The sequence below is a fragment of the Oncorhynchus clarkii genome, chromosome 13 (assembly GCF_045791955.1).
Source record: "Oncorhynchus clarkii lewisi isolate Uvic-CL-2024 chromosome 13, UVic_Ocla_1.0, whole genome shotgun sequence".
NCBI classification, from domain to species: domain Eukaryota; kingdom Metazoa; phylum Chordata; class Actinopteri; order Salmoniformes; family Salmonidae; genus Oncorhynchus; species Oncorhynchus clarkii.
This window is the reverse complement of record NC_092159.1, coordinates 28,450,622-28,465,684: the sequence shown is the minus strand read 5'-3', so window position 1 is coordinate 28,465,684 and position 15,063 is coordinate 28,450,622. Positions and strand designations below refer to the sequence as shown.

The window sequence follows — 15,063 nt, the reverse complement described above, 5'->3', positions numbered from 1 at the left end:
ACTGGCTTGACATAGAGAGATACAACCAACTGTAAACTACTGGCATGACCTAGAGAGATACAACCAACTGTAACCTACTGGCATGACCTATAGAGTTACAACCTACTGTAGCCTACTGGCATGGCCTAGAGAGTTACAACCTACTGTAGCCTACTGGCATGACCTAAAGAGATACAAACACTTGGATACAACTGTAACCTACTGGCATGACCTAGAGAGATACAACCTACTGTAGCCTACTTGCATGACCTGGAGAGATACATCCAACTGTAACCTACTTGCATGACCTAGAGAGATACAACCTACTGGCATGGCCTAGAGAGATACAACCTACTGTAACCCACTGACATGACCTAGAGAGATACAACCTACTGTAACCTACTGGCATGACCTAGATAGTTACAACATACTGTAACCTACTGGCATGACCTAGAGTTACAACCTACTGTAGCCTACTGGCATGACCTAGAGAGATACAACCTACTGTAACCTACTGGCATGACCTAGAGAGATACAACCTACCCTAGCCTGGCAACCTACTGTAGTCTACTGGCATGACCTAGAGAGATACAACCTTCTGTAAACTACTGGCATTACCTAGAGAGATACAACCTACTTTAACCTACTGGCATGACTGAGAGAGATACAACCTACTGTAACCTACTTGCATGACCTAGAGATATACAACCAACTGTAACCTACTGGCATGACCTAGAGAGTTACAACCTACTGTAGCCTACTGTCATGGCCTAGAGAGATACAACCTACTGTAGTCTAAAGGCATGACCTAGAGAGATACAACCAACTGTAACCTACTGGCATGACCTAGAGAGATACAACCTACTGTAACCTACTGGCATGACCTAGAGAGATACAACCTACTGTAACCTACTGGCATGACCTAGAGAGATACAACCAACTGTAACCTACTGGCATGACCTATAGAGATACAACCAACTGTAACCTACTGGCATGACCTAGAGAGTTACAACCTACTGTAACCTACTGGAATGACCTAGAGAGTTACAATCTACCGTAGCCTACTGGCATGACCTAGAGAGACACAACCTACTGTAACCTACTGGCATGACCTAGATAGTTACAACCTACTGTAACCTACTGGCATGACGTAGAGAGATACAACCTACTGTAACCTACTGGCATGACTGAGAGAGATACAACCTACTGTAACCTACTGGCATGACCTAGAGAGATACAACCTACCCTAGCCTACTGGCATGACCTAGATAGTTACAACCTACTGTAACCTACTGACATGACCTAGAGAGTTACAATCTACCGTAGTCTACTGGCATGACCTAGAGAGATACAACCTACTGTAACCTACTGGCATGACCTAGAGAGTTACAACCTACTGTAACCTACTGGCATGACCTAGAGAGATACAACCTACTGTAACCCACTGACATGACCTAGAGAGATACAACCTACTGTAACCTACTGGCATGACCTAGAGAGATACAACCAACTGTAACCTACTGGCATGACCTAGAGAGATACAACCTACTGGCATGACCTAGAGAGATACAACCTACTGTAACCCACTGACATGACCTAGAGAGATACAACCTACTGTAACCTACTGGCTTGACATAGAGAGATACAACCAACTGTAACCTACTGGCATGACCTAGAGAGATACAACCTACTGTAAACTACTGGCATGACCTAGAGAGATACAACCTACTGTAAACTACTGGCATGACCTAGAGAGATACAACCAACTGTAACCTACTGGCATGACCTATAGAGTTACAACCTACTGTAGCCTACTGGCATGGCCTAGAGAGTTACAACTTACTGTAGCCTACTGGCATGACCTAGAGAGATACAACCTACTGTAGCCTACTTGCATGACCTAGAGAGATACATCCAACTGTAACCTACTTGCATGACCTAGAGAGATACAACCTACTGGCATGGCCTAGAGAGATACAACCTACTGTAACCCACTGACATGACCTAGAGAGATACAACCAACTGTAACCTACTGGCATGACCTTCTCTTGCGTTCATTGCACACAGAGTCAGGGTATATGCAACAGTTTGGGCTGCCTGACTCGTTGTGAACTAATTTGCCAGAATTTTGCATATGTATGACATAACATTGACGGTTGTGCAATGTAACAGCAATATTTAGACTTAGGGATGCCACCCGTTGGATAAAATACGGAACGGTTCGTATTTCACTGAAAGAATAAACGTCTTGTTTTCAAAATTATAGTTTCCGTATTTGACCATATTAATGACCTACGGCTCTTGTTTCTGTGTGTTATATTATAATTAAGTCAATGATAGAGCAGTCTGACTGAGCGGTGGTAGGCAGCATTAGGCTCGTAAGCATTCATTCAAACAGCACTTTACTGCGTTTGCAGGCAGCTCTTCGCAATGCTTCAAGCATTGCGTTGTTTATGACTTCAAGCCTATCAACTCCCAAGATTAGGCTGGCAATACCAAAGTACCTATTAGAACATCCAATAGTCAAAGCTATATGAAATCCAAATGGTATAGAGAGAAATAGTCCTATAATAACTACAACATAAAACTTCTTACCTGGGAATATTGAAGACTCATCTTAAAGGGAACCACCAGCTTTCATATGTTCTCATGTTCTGAGCAAGGAACTGAAACGTTAGCTTTTTTACATGGCACATATTGCACTATTACTTTCTTCTCCAACACTATGTTTTTGCATTATTTAAACCAAATTAAACATGTTTCATTATTTATTTTATTGATGTATTATATTAAGTTAAAGTAAGTGTTCATTCAGTATTGTTGTAATTGTCATTATTACAAATATATATATATATATATAAAATTGTACAATTAATAGGTATCGGCTTTTTTAGGTCCTCCAATAATCGGTATCGGCGTTGAAAAATCATATTCGGTCGACCTCTAGTGTAGAGAATTGTTCCTTGATGGATATGCTATTGTACAACACTCATAGCTATTTTCCTTTATTCAGGACATTTAGAATGACAACACATTACAGAGTAGCCTAGTGGGATTATTCACAACATTTTCTGGTGATCAGGTTATGAAATGTCATGACAAAGACATTTTAGTTTCCACGTTTCACCTGAAATATTAAATGATATATAGTCCAATGTCTATATTGTTGTTAGGTGAAGTTATGGGTCCTACTGTATGTCTATGGTATTGGTATAACTAGGCAGATATACTACATCCATAACCAGCGGTTTCCTCATTAGCAGGGAGGAGTTTCTGCAACCAAATTGTTTGTGCATCGCCCTCGTGTGCCAATTTGAGCAAACACAGAAAGGGGCCTATATTGGAGACCAAACGTCTTCTGGCACACTGCTTAGGGTTTCAACAACTTGAATAACTTATTTCTAGCCTACAATAATCGATGTTACTACTGATGTGAAAACAAGACAACATTTTACTGTAGTTTCTGACTTGACTGTCTTAAGACAATTGTCAAATAATTGTAACATTCATTACAGACGTCAATTGTTTGTACAACATCATGGCTACGCTGTTGGCATCACCTTTTACAGTGGATTTCTGCTGTTGTGGGCCTTAAACCACCTGTCTGACTTGTTGTTCATACAGGAGAGAGACGGGACTGTCATGGATCCTCTGGGGAGCCTCAACAACAACATGATGCTGACGAGGCAGAGCAGAGTCTCTCCACATCAGAACACCTCAAGAAACACCAGCAGAGACCCGCTAGGAAGAAATCTATTTGCTGCTCTGACTGTGGGAAACGTTGCAAATCTTCATCAGATCTTAAAATACATCAACGAGTACACACAGGAGAGAAACCATACTGCTGCTCTGACTGCGGGAAAAGTTTCTCAAGATCAAATTCACTAAAAGTACACCTGAGAATTCACACTGGAGAGAAATCTCACCACTGTTTTGATTGTGGGAAGAGTTACTTAAGATTAAAATCACTAAAAGTACACATGAGAATTCACACTGGAGAGAAACCTTATAGCTGTGATCAATGTGGGAAGAGTTTTACTCTATCTAGTTATCTGATTATACACCAGAGAACACATACAGGAGAGAAACCGTACAGCTGTACTCAATGTGGGAAGAGTTTTACTCAGTCAAGCAACCTGTTATCACACCAGAGAAAACACACAGGGGAGAAATCTTATAGCTGTACTCAATGTGGGAAGAGTTTTACGCAGTCAAGCACCCTGTTATCACACCAGAGAACACACACAGGAGATAAACCTTATTGCTGTGATCAATGTGGGAAGAGTTTTACTACATCTAGCCATCGGATTGTACACCAGAGAACACACACAGGAGAGAAACCTTATAGCTGTACTCAATGTGGGAAGTGTTTTACTCACCTATGCAGCCTGTTATCACATCAGAGAAAACACACAGGAGAGAAATCTTATAGCTGTACTCAATGTGGGAAGAGTTTTACTCAGTCAAGCAACCTGGTATCCCACCAGAGAACACACACAGGAGAGAAACCTTATAGCTGTGATCAATGTGGGAAGAGTTTTACTTCATCTAGCAGTCTTATTGTACACCAGAGAACACACACAGGAGAGAAACCTTATAGCTGTGATCAATGTGAGAAGAGTTTTGTTACATCTAGCCGTCTTATTGTACACCAGAGAACACACACAGGAGAGAAACCTCATAGCTGTGCTCAATGTGACAGAAGATACTCTGATAAAAGATCTCTGATCAAACATCAGAAAATACATACATGAAAGAGTTGTTTCATGATATTAATGAAATAATGTCACAATGTAGAATGCTTTAACATTGTAGAAGGATAGTTTTAATTATGTCACAATCTAGATTCCTAATCGTTTGCCCTGTGTTCTATTGATTTCAGCCTGATATGGATATTAGGCTCAGGGGGAAAATCCAGGCTCTGATTTGAAGAGTACTATTTATGTGATTTAACAAAAAGTGACTGACACAAAAAGAGCTGTGTTGCACTTACCACGTTGGTTACCCACTTGAATCAAAATGCAACACTTCAAAATGTAGAGATCTGTTTTATACAAATTGTCCTCTAACCAGGGATGTACACATTACTCCTAGATTCCGTGTGGTTTTTGAGCTGTTAGTTTTAACAGGACGTGCAACCTTATCTCCCCACTCTCACGCAATTGATTTCAACATGATATTGATGAGTGATGAAAAATAAGTGTTGCGTTCCTTTGTTTAGCGACCCCTACATTTAAATGCATCACTCCAAAATGTAGCTGACTGTCTTCTGCAGATTGTCCTCTAACCAGTGAGGTAAAAGATATCTCCCATTTCCATGTGTTTTTTTTAGCTGTGTTAGTTTCAACATCACGTACAACCTACTTTCCCCCCTAATCGATTTCAGTGATTTATTGCTACTTGTCAAAACAACAGCGTTTCTGGTGTTTGTGCTGTTTATAAGGAGCTTGTTTTAAAAAATTCAAGTAATATGATTGTTGCAGATTTTTGTATTAAGTGAATTATTGCCAATACATATTAATGTACATTTGGTTTTGATATTTCATATTTACAATTCATGTAACATTTAGTAATCTTAATTATCATAATTATTTATGCAACCAGCTGACCATTTTTGGGTACAAATATATTGACATTGTTGCCCTGCTTTTAGAATATCAGGGTTCATTCTCAGATGTGCCAACCCAAATGTACTAGAGCATGACATTGGGGACTGGTCCCCGATCCAACAACATGCCTATCAAGTGGAACACTGAAAAGAGAGAGAGGCTCCGCAGTGAGGTGGAAAATTACTACGGATATTGCCGGAGTTTTCTCTTGAAATCAGACATGTTCGTTTTAAGGAAAACTTGCTGATTGGCTGGGCACTCAAAATGTTTGTGTTTTGCGTTTAGCCAGTGCGTTACCATGGATCACAGTATATTTTGACTGCACATTTTTCCATATTGGAGATGAGTGTTGTTTGGTTCTAGAAGCTAGTGTGTTCTAGAAGCTAGTGGGGGAAAAAAAAATGTTTAATTGTTGACAGCCAGTCGACATCATGTTCATATTGTGGAAGGTGGTTGATTGTGGTTGATTATAATTTCAAAATGAGTTTTAGGATTCTAGAAAGAAAAAGGAGAGAACTAATATGATTGTATATTATTATTTAGATGTTTTTTCTTGTTTTTTAATTGTTGCCAGCCAGTAGACGCCATGTTTATATTGGTGAAGATGAAGCATTTTAGTTGATATTGATATGAAATGATGTTGTTTTCTGTTGGTGATGAGAACCTGCCCAACAAAAATATAGGATATATTTGTTGTCTTAAGGGGGAAGGTGTTACAGGCTTTGGTTTTTCCATTCATGTTTTGAGGTTGGACTTTAGCTCGTTAGCACTGTGAGGGAATTTTCTGTTAAACCTTACTAATGCTTGAGTAGTAAAATATAATTCTTTAAGCCGAGGCATTGGGCTTGAGATTGGTAAAGAACCTAACTCCTATAACATAGAAAAGTGTGTTGATATAGGCCTGTTCTAACTCAAATCAAATTTTATTTATGTAGCCCTTCTTACATAGCAAAGTGCTGTACAGAAACCCAGCCTAAAACCTGAAACAGCAAGCAATACAGGTGTAGAAGCACGGTAGCTAGGAAAAACTCCCTAGAAAGGCCAAAACCTTGGAAGAAACCTAGAGAGGAACCAGGCTATGAAGGGTGGCCAGTCCTCTTCTGGCTGGGCCGGGTGGAGATTATAACAGAACATGGCCAAGATGTTCAAATGTTCATAAATGACCAGCCATGGTCAAATAATAATTAAAGTAGTTATCGAGGGTGCAACAGGTCAGCACCTCAGGAGTAAATGTCAGTTGGCTTTTCATAGCCGATCATTGAGAGTATCTCTACCGCTCCTGCTGTCTCTAGAGAGTTGAAAACAGCATGTTTGGGACAGGTAGCACGTCCGGTGAACAGGTCAGGGTTCCATAGCCACAGGCAGAACAGTTGAAACTGGAGCAGCAGCACGACCAGGTGGACTGGGGACAGCAAGGAGTCATCGTGCCAGGTAGTCCTGAGGCATGGTCCTAGGGCTCAGGTCCTCCGAGAGAGCGAAAGAGAATTAGAGAGAGCATGCTTAAATTCACACAGGACACCGGATAAGACAGGAGAAATACTCCAGATATAACAAACTGATCCTAGCCCCCCGACACATAAACTACTGCAGCATAAATACTGGAGGCTGAGACATGAGGGGTCAGGAGACACTGTGGCCCCATCCGATTCTAACTGTTCTGGGTGTGTAGAATGAACCCATGATGTTCGGACACTCAGCCAAGAATATGATAGAAACTGACTGGTTCCTCTTGATCCTCCACAGAGTAAAGGTTATATCCTGCACACCAGTAACAGAGCTATTGTTTTGGAGACTGTTTTGGGGGAAATATTCTGGTGGAGAAATCAGAATTAACTAAGTAACAAAGTAACATAGATAGTTAAGATGTATTACCTGCAGAATATGCTGATATGAACTATTGACCTCTTGTTATTAGAATGTCTCCTTTCTGACTCTGGTGTTGGCAGCTGCACTTCCCCCCTCAAATGGGCCTCAGTCACTTTGGGTCCAGAGAGGGGTCAGGCTTATCGATCACATGTCCCTGTTGCTATGCAGAATATCAACATCGATCACATGTCCCTGTTGCTATGCAGAATATCAGCATCGATCACATGTCCCTGTTTGCTAGGCAGAATATCAGCATCGATCACATGTCCCTGTTGCTAGGCAGAATATGAGCATCGATCACATGTCCCTTTTGCTAGGCAGAATATCAGTATCGATCACATGTCCCTGTTGCTAGGCAGAATATGAACATCGATCACATGTCCCTGTTGCTATGCAGAATATCAGCAGATAGTAAGGCAAAGGAGAAAAATTGTTTCCATATGTGAACTGTTTTTATTGCAAACCATGTGAAGGGATGGCGTGAGTAATGGGAACCAATCACTTGTCTCCACAGTGTCTGTGCGCCGGTCACTTCCTCCTAGGGGAGATTGTATTTGGGGCCCAAGGTCTGGCACAGGATGTGTGGGGTTGGTGTTTGGAACCATTGTACGTCATCTCTGAAGTTGCACCTATCCTGAGATAGTATATAACCCAGAAGCAAGCCTCCTTGTTATAACAAGTCTTTTAATAAAAGTAAAACCTTGATTGATTATTAATTTAGCCTCATTGTTGATTATGGGTAGAATTTCCACCACAGCACGTAGGGCGAACCGATTGGTATCACCTCGTTAGTCAGAATGTGTTACACCTGTGCTGGCTTGTCCGTCTTGTTAGAGTTGGATGTTGCATCCAATTGTTAATATTGTAATCAATGACATTTCCTTAGGGTGCTCATTAGTCTTTCAGTTGTTAATCTTCTGTTTTTTATCCTCTTATGTTTGTTATGTAGTAGATATTTCTGTTTATTTTCATTGTTTTTTTATACATTTATTCCTGTGAAGACATTGTGTTGCATCCATGTCTGAAATGTGCTTTATAAATAAAGCTTGATTTGATTTGAACATATAGCAAAATAAATGAACCCAATGACTGACCAATCAACAGACTCGTGCTAAACCAATGAACAAATATGTGCAAAAGCAACACATATCTTGGTCCATCATAGTATGAAAAACAGTATAAATTCAGTATATCTTCCACTATGTCAAAATAGTGCATGTGTACGTTTAGTATAACTTTTCAACCAACCCAGTTCATTTGTTGAAAATGAAAAATGTTGAAATCATCAATAAGTCAAAGGATTCAACAACTGAAAACTGAAACAAACAATTGGATCAAACAGATCAATTCCACAGGACATTGGGTTTGATTCAGACCCTGCCAGCAAGGCCAGAGATGTAACTTATAACCACTGAACGACCACATGCATGACTAAAAGTATTAGATTTACTGGCCTGGTCTTGTTTGTCACCGCCTCAATAAAATGTGATTTTGATTTGAAATAAACGTCCTATTTATCAAAGGTGCTTTTGGTTGAGGTCAAAATTACTCCAAAGGATTTGAATTTGTTAAAAGTCCATATTGATACAGAAATACTAATCCATGATTTAGATTTATTAAGAACAAGTTGATTGACAAAGACATGAAAAATTTGAAGAAGTGAATAAACCACATTTTGGCTATGATAAAAGATATGCCTCTGGGGTCAAAATGATCCATGTCAGAAGTATGGTTCAATAAAAATATGTAGTGGTGTGTAAAGTTTGATTCGTGTTTAATGAGTGACAATTTAAAACAATCAACACATGCTTCTCTTTGAAAGGTTAATTTGAACCTTTTATGAAATAAATTAAAAATAAACTTTTGGTTCCTCAACTGCGTTGCCCACTCCCGTCAGCAGATGGCGATGTGCGTCTTTTAGGTTCAGGCGATGCTGCCAGTGTGATGTATAATCGAGTGGGCGGGACGCTCCTTCAACAACAACAGCTAGACAGACACCTCGGTGGCTTTCTAGCAAACATAGCTACAACATTCAGGCTCTTTAGACTGTTTTGGTGTTTTTTAGTCGCTGTGTATTAAATACACTTCTGTCGTATGTACTTAAACAACACAATGTAACTCCAAGTCAATCACACTTCTGTGAAATCAAACTGTCCACTTAGGATGCAACACTGATTGACAATAAAATTCACATGCTGTTGTGCAAATGGAATAGACAACAGGTGGAAATTATAGGCAATTTGCAAGACAACCCCAATAAAGGAGTGGTTCTGCAGGTGGTGACCACAGACCACTTCTCAGTTCCTATGCTTCCTGGCTGATGTTTTGGTCACTTTTGAATGCTGGCGGTGCTTTCACTCTAGCGGTAGCATGAGACGGAGTCTACAACCCACACAAGTGGCTCAGGTAGTGCAGCTCATCCAGGATGGCACATCAATGCGAGCTGTGGCAAGAAGGTTTGCTGTGTCTGTCAGCGTAGTGTCCAGAGCATGGAGGCGCTACCAGGAGACAGGCCAGTACATCAGGAGACGTAGAGGAGGCCGTAGGAGGGCAACAACCCAGCAGCAGGACCGCTACCTCCGCCTTTGTGTAAGGAGGAGCAGGAGGAGCACTGCCAGTGCCCTGCAAAATTACCTCCAGCAGGCCACAAATGTGCATGTGTCTGCTCAAACGGTCAGAAACAGACTCCATGAGGGTGGTAAATTATGGTCCGACCTCCACAGGTGGGGGTTGTGCTTACAGCCCAACACCGTGCAGGACGTTTGGCATTTGCCAGAGAACACCAAGATTGGAAAATTCGCCACTGGCTTCCTGTGCTCTTCACAGATGAAAGCAGGTTCACACTGAGCACATGTGACAGTCTGGAGACGCTGTGGAGAACGTTCTGCTGCCTGCAACATCCTCCCGCATGACCGGTTTGGCGGTGAGTCAGTCGTGGTGTGGGGTGGTATTTCTTTGGGGGGCCGCACAGCCCTCCATGTGCTCGCCAGAGGTAGCCTGACTGCCATTAGGTACCGAGATGAGATCCTCAGACCCCTTGTGAGACCATATTCTGGTGCGGTTGGCCCTGGGTTCCTCCTAATGCAAGACAATGCTAGACCTCATGTGGCTGGAGTGTGTCAGCAGTTCCTGCAAGAGGAAGGCGTTGATGCTATGGACTGGCCCGCCCGTTCCCCAGACCTGAATCCAATTGAGCACATCTGGGACATCATGTCTCGCTCCATCCACCAATGCCATGTTGCACCACAGACTGTCCAGGAGTTGGCGGATGCTTTAGTCCAGGTCTGGGAGGAGATCCCTCAGGAGACCATCCGCCACCTCATCAGGAGCATGCCCAGGCATTGTAGGGAGGTCATACAGGCACGTGGAGGCCACACACACTACTGAGCCTCATTTTGACTTGTTTTAAGGACATTACATCAAAGTTGGATCAGCCTGTAGTGTGGTTTTCAACTTTAATTTTGAGTGTGACTCCAAATCCAGACCCCCATGGGTTGATAAATTTGATTTCCATTGATAATTTTTGTGTGATTTTGTTGTCAGCACATTCAACTATGTAAAGAAAAAAGTATTTAATAAGAATATTTCTTTCATTCAGATCTAGGATATGTTATTTTAGTGTTCCCTTGATTTTTTTGAGTAGTGTATTTACGTTGTTTGTCAGCTAGCTGGTTTGCTAAATTAGCTTAGAACTAGACTAGACTATTTTCCACCATAATTTGCAAATAAATTCATTAAAAATCCTACAATGTGAATTTCTGGATTTTTTTTTCTCATTTTGTCTGTCATAGTTGAAGTGTAACTATCTTTTTAAGTGGGAGAACTTGCACAATTGGTGGCTGACTAAATAATAATAATAATAATAATAATAATAATAAAACTGCCCTTAAGGCCTGAAAATTCGGGGGGGGGGGGGGGGGGTGTCTTCACAGTATGAGAGGAGTTGCTGTTGGAACAGTATAGCTTCTGTCCCTCTCCTCGCCCCGAACCAGGGACCCTCTGCACACATCGACAACAGCCAACCTCGAGGCATCGTTACCCATCGCTCCACAAAAGCCGCAGCCCTTGCAGAGCAACAACTTTGAGGTCTCAGAGCGAGTGACATCACCGATTGAAATGCTAACTAGCTAGCCATTTCACATCGGTTACTCTATATTTATTGAATAAACCTTTTTCCATAAAGTCAGAGTGAACCAAGGTGGCTGACTATCTGTTGATGTTGAAGAAGCGTCCCGTTCACTAGATTATACGTCACAGTGGCAGAATCACCTGAAAGACACACATCGCCATCTGCTGACTGGAGTTGGTATTGCAGTTGAGAAAAAGCTAAAAAGCGACTGCCCCTAAAAACCAACGACTCCCTTTGAAAACGGGCGATGTGGCATCAGAAACATTTATTATCGTGTAAAAATGTACTACAAAGTGTCGCTAAATAGAATAACTTTGGTCATTCCCACTCAGCACGTGACATCCAAGGACGTCGAATTGTGGGCAATATCAGGTCTGTCTGTTGTGGCCGCTATTAGTCATCCCAAATTGGGCTGTGTATAACTATGTAAATGTCTCTCGGACAAGATGACTTTTATCAATATACACTCTAAAAACTAAAGGTTCCTGGAGTATCCTGTAGGGGTTCTTCAAATTAAACTGTGGGGGAACCCCTAAAAGTTATTTGAAGAACCCCTTATCATGGATCCTCTAAGAACCTTTTGGGGTTCCTTTTTTTAACTCCCTGTCCACCCTCCCTCCATTATAAAAACATATTTTAATAACAATATTGACAATATTGATTTAAATCATTCATTGTTTTTTTAGTGGCACCACAAATGTGAATTAATATTTGCAAAACAATTTACCAAACACAACACATTACAAAATTGCACCATTTCTGCAGACATGTCAGACCATAATAAATAACACATTTACTTTGTAAAGTGCTTTTCATGACATTTACAAAAAAAAAAAGATTTACAATAAAAACAACATACATTGAAAATGAATCATAGGTCAACTAACAATATTGTAGACTTGATGCTAAATACAGTTTTTTCAGCTTTAGTGTGTATATCGTATCCCCTTAGTTATTTTAGGAAGTTTACCATCTTTATGACCGGCCCTGGTAACTTCACCCCAACTTCTCTTATCCCCAGAACACAGTAACGTATCAACATAAGTGTTTTTCTGACATTTTGGGGAAATTTAAGGGAAAATAAAAAATCCAGGCGTAGCAGAGCCTCAAGTCCCATGGGGACGTCCTCGAGGGCATGGATGTTCTCCCCATCAAAGGCCAGCGGGATTTCACTCTCATGGAGAAATGGATTTCCGCCGATGTGCAGTAAAGGAGTGAAGAGCGGTGAAAACTGTGTCAACAAAAGTAAGAAAAGATGAATACACATACAATTAACAAAGACCATAACAAATGTTCAGCTGTAGTTTTACATAAGCATGCACACCTATGTTTATGAAGAAACAGATGATTTGTGCATAAGCATACCTTGTCACGGACATAAAGGCCACTCGGGTCCTCTTTGAAGAGGTTGGGCAAGAGCAGAATCGCTGCTGTGGTCTCCAGTCCTAGTAAAGTAAAGCAATGATCTTACTACACTTGCTAATTTTATTACAAAATACATTAGAGAAAGGGAAGGAATAAGAGCAAATCCCTCTTCTGTATTGTCCTTCAGGGACTGTCAAAATAGCAGGATGATGTCCTAACCCCTGCCTCGCCTCTCTACCTCTGATAGTCCTTAAATGATATTTTTGTCTATATCCATTCCATGGACTTGATTCATTTCTGAGAAGATCTGAAAAGATAATTTGCACACATTTATATGCTAATAGATTTCAGTTTGTTTTGACTGTTATGTAGGTTCAATGGTTTCAAATCAAATGTATTTGTCACATACACATGGATAGCAGATGTTAATGCGAGTGTAGCGAAATGCTTGTGCTTCTAGTTCCGACATTGCAGTAATAACCAACGAGTAATCTAACCTAACAATTCCAAAACTACTAGCTTATACACACAAGTGTAAAGGGATAAAGAATATGTACATAAAGATACATGAATGAGTGATGGTACAGAACGGCATAGGCAAGATGCAGTAGATGGTATTGAGTACAGTATATACATATGAGATGAGTAATGTAGGGTATGTAAACATTATATTAAGTAGCATCGTTTAAAGTGGCTAGTGATATATTTTCCATCGATTTCCATCAATTCCCATTATTAAAGTGGCTGGAGTTGAGTCAGTGTGTTGGCAGCAGCCACTCAATGTTAGTGGTGGCTGTTTAACAGTCTGATGGCCTTGAGATAGAAGCTGTTTTTCAGTCTCTCGGTCCCTGCTTTGATGCACCTGTACTGACCTCGCCTTCTGGATGATAGCGGGGTGAACAGGCAGTGGCTTGGGTGGCTGTTGTCCTTGATGATCTTTATGGCCTTCCTGTGACATCAGGTTGTGTGCACTTCAAATGCAGCTGTCCTACAACATATCTGTACCTTCTTCTTGATCCCAAATTCGTATAAGAATTTCAAAGGAAGAGAAAATGTGTCAAAGAATAGTCTTACAAGCATTAAAACAAATATATATATATATATATAAAATAAATATTGAAAGATAAATGGCATCAACATACAATGTAATGTAAAATGGAAGAACATATTGGAGAAAGCATTAGCCAATACAGTACTGCCATATAGTAACAGTACTGCCATACAGGCCTAATATCACAATTCAAGATATCTTTGTACACAAAATTGTTCAATATTTTATCAGGCTGACTTGAAAGATTATACGCAAATACCATAATTTGAATCCCATCTGCAGCTACCATCTAAGATATGAATTTCCCTCCACCAGGGGGCGGAGATGTAACGTTTCCAAAATGGGATAGTATTGTCCATGTAACGTTATGCCCCCTTGTGAGTTTATAGTATTGCATGCTGTAGCAGGCTATATAAAGAGGAAGACCTCCACTGACGATTCAGTTCATTGTAACATCTCGTCTGGACAAGTCACCGTCCTTATTTAGTGAAGTTAGCTAGTTCTTTATCACATAAGTGAGAACTGCTCTAGATTGGAAACTTACACTAATGAGTGTAAAGCCATGTTGGCGTTATGGAAACGATATACAATATATGGGAAAGAATATAGTTCAGGGAAATAATCCAAACCTAGTTGTGCCTAGTTAGGACATAACGGTACTGTACTGTAGCTCATACAACGCCTACGGTCAAACCCGGCTTCCTAATATTTACGGTAATTAACTATAGTAACGTTGTGGAATATATTCACAAAAACATCATTATCTTCGTTATTCATTATTAGTATGTTTTATTATTATATATAAATTATTTCGAGACATATTCAGAGCCAAACATCAACCCAATTTAACTTTTTTAACTTGTTGTCGCATCCAAACTTGTCACCATCGTTTTCAGTTGTAATTGCGAAGTTCCCGGAAGAAGTCCAGCAACAACGGAGGTTCCTCGATGAACCCACCTTCTAACAAGTTCTTTGAATAACCTTTTGGGGCTGTTTTTCATTGACCAAGAACCCTACGGTTCTTAGGGGATCTGAGAACAACTCCAGTTGAACCCTTAATTTTT

At 40.6% G+C, this 15,063-nt stretch overlaps 1 protein-coding gene across 1 annotated transcript in view; it reads left to right on the top strand.

Moving 5' to 3' along the window:
- LOC139424760 (zinc finger protein ZFP2-like) overlaps positions 1-5,288 on the top strand; it is a 131,540-nt gene extending 126,252 nt beyond the window's left edge. The window contains exon 2 of the mRNA XM_071176876.1: positions 3,604-5,288. Within this exon, the coding sequence (XP_071032977.1) occupies positions 3,604-4,733 (1,130 nt within the window). The 3' untranslated portion in view covers positions 4,734-5,288. The remainder of the gene's footprint in view (positions 1-3,603) is intronic.
- Positions 5,289-15,063: the final 9,775 nt, after the last annotated feature.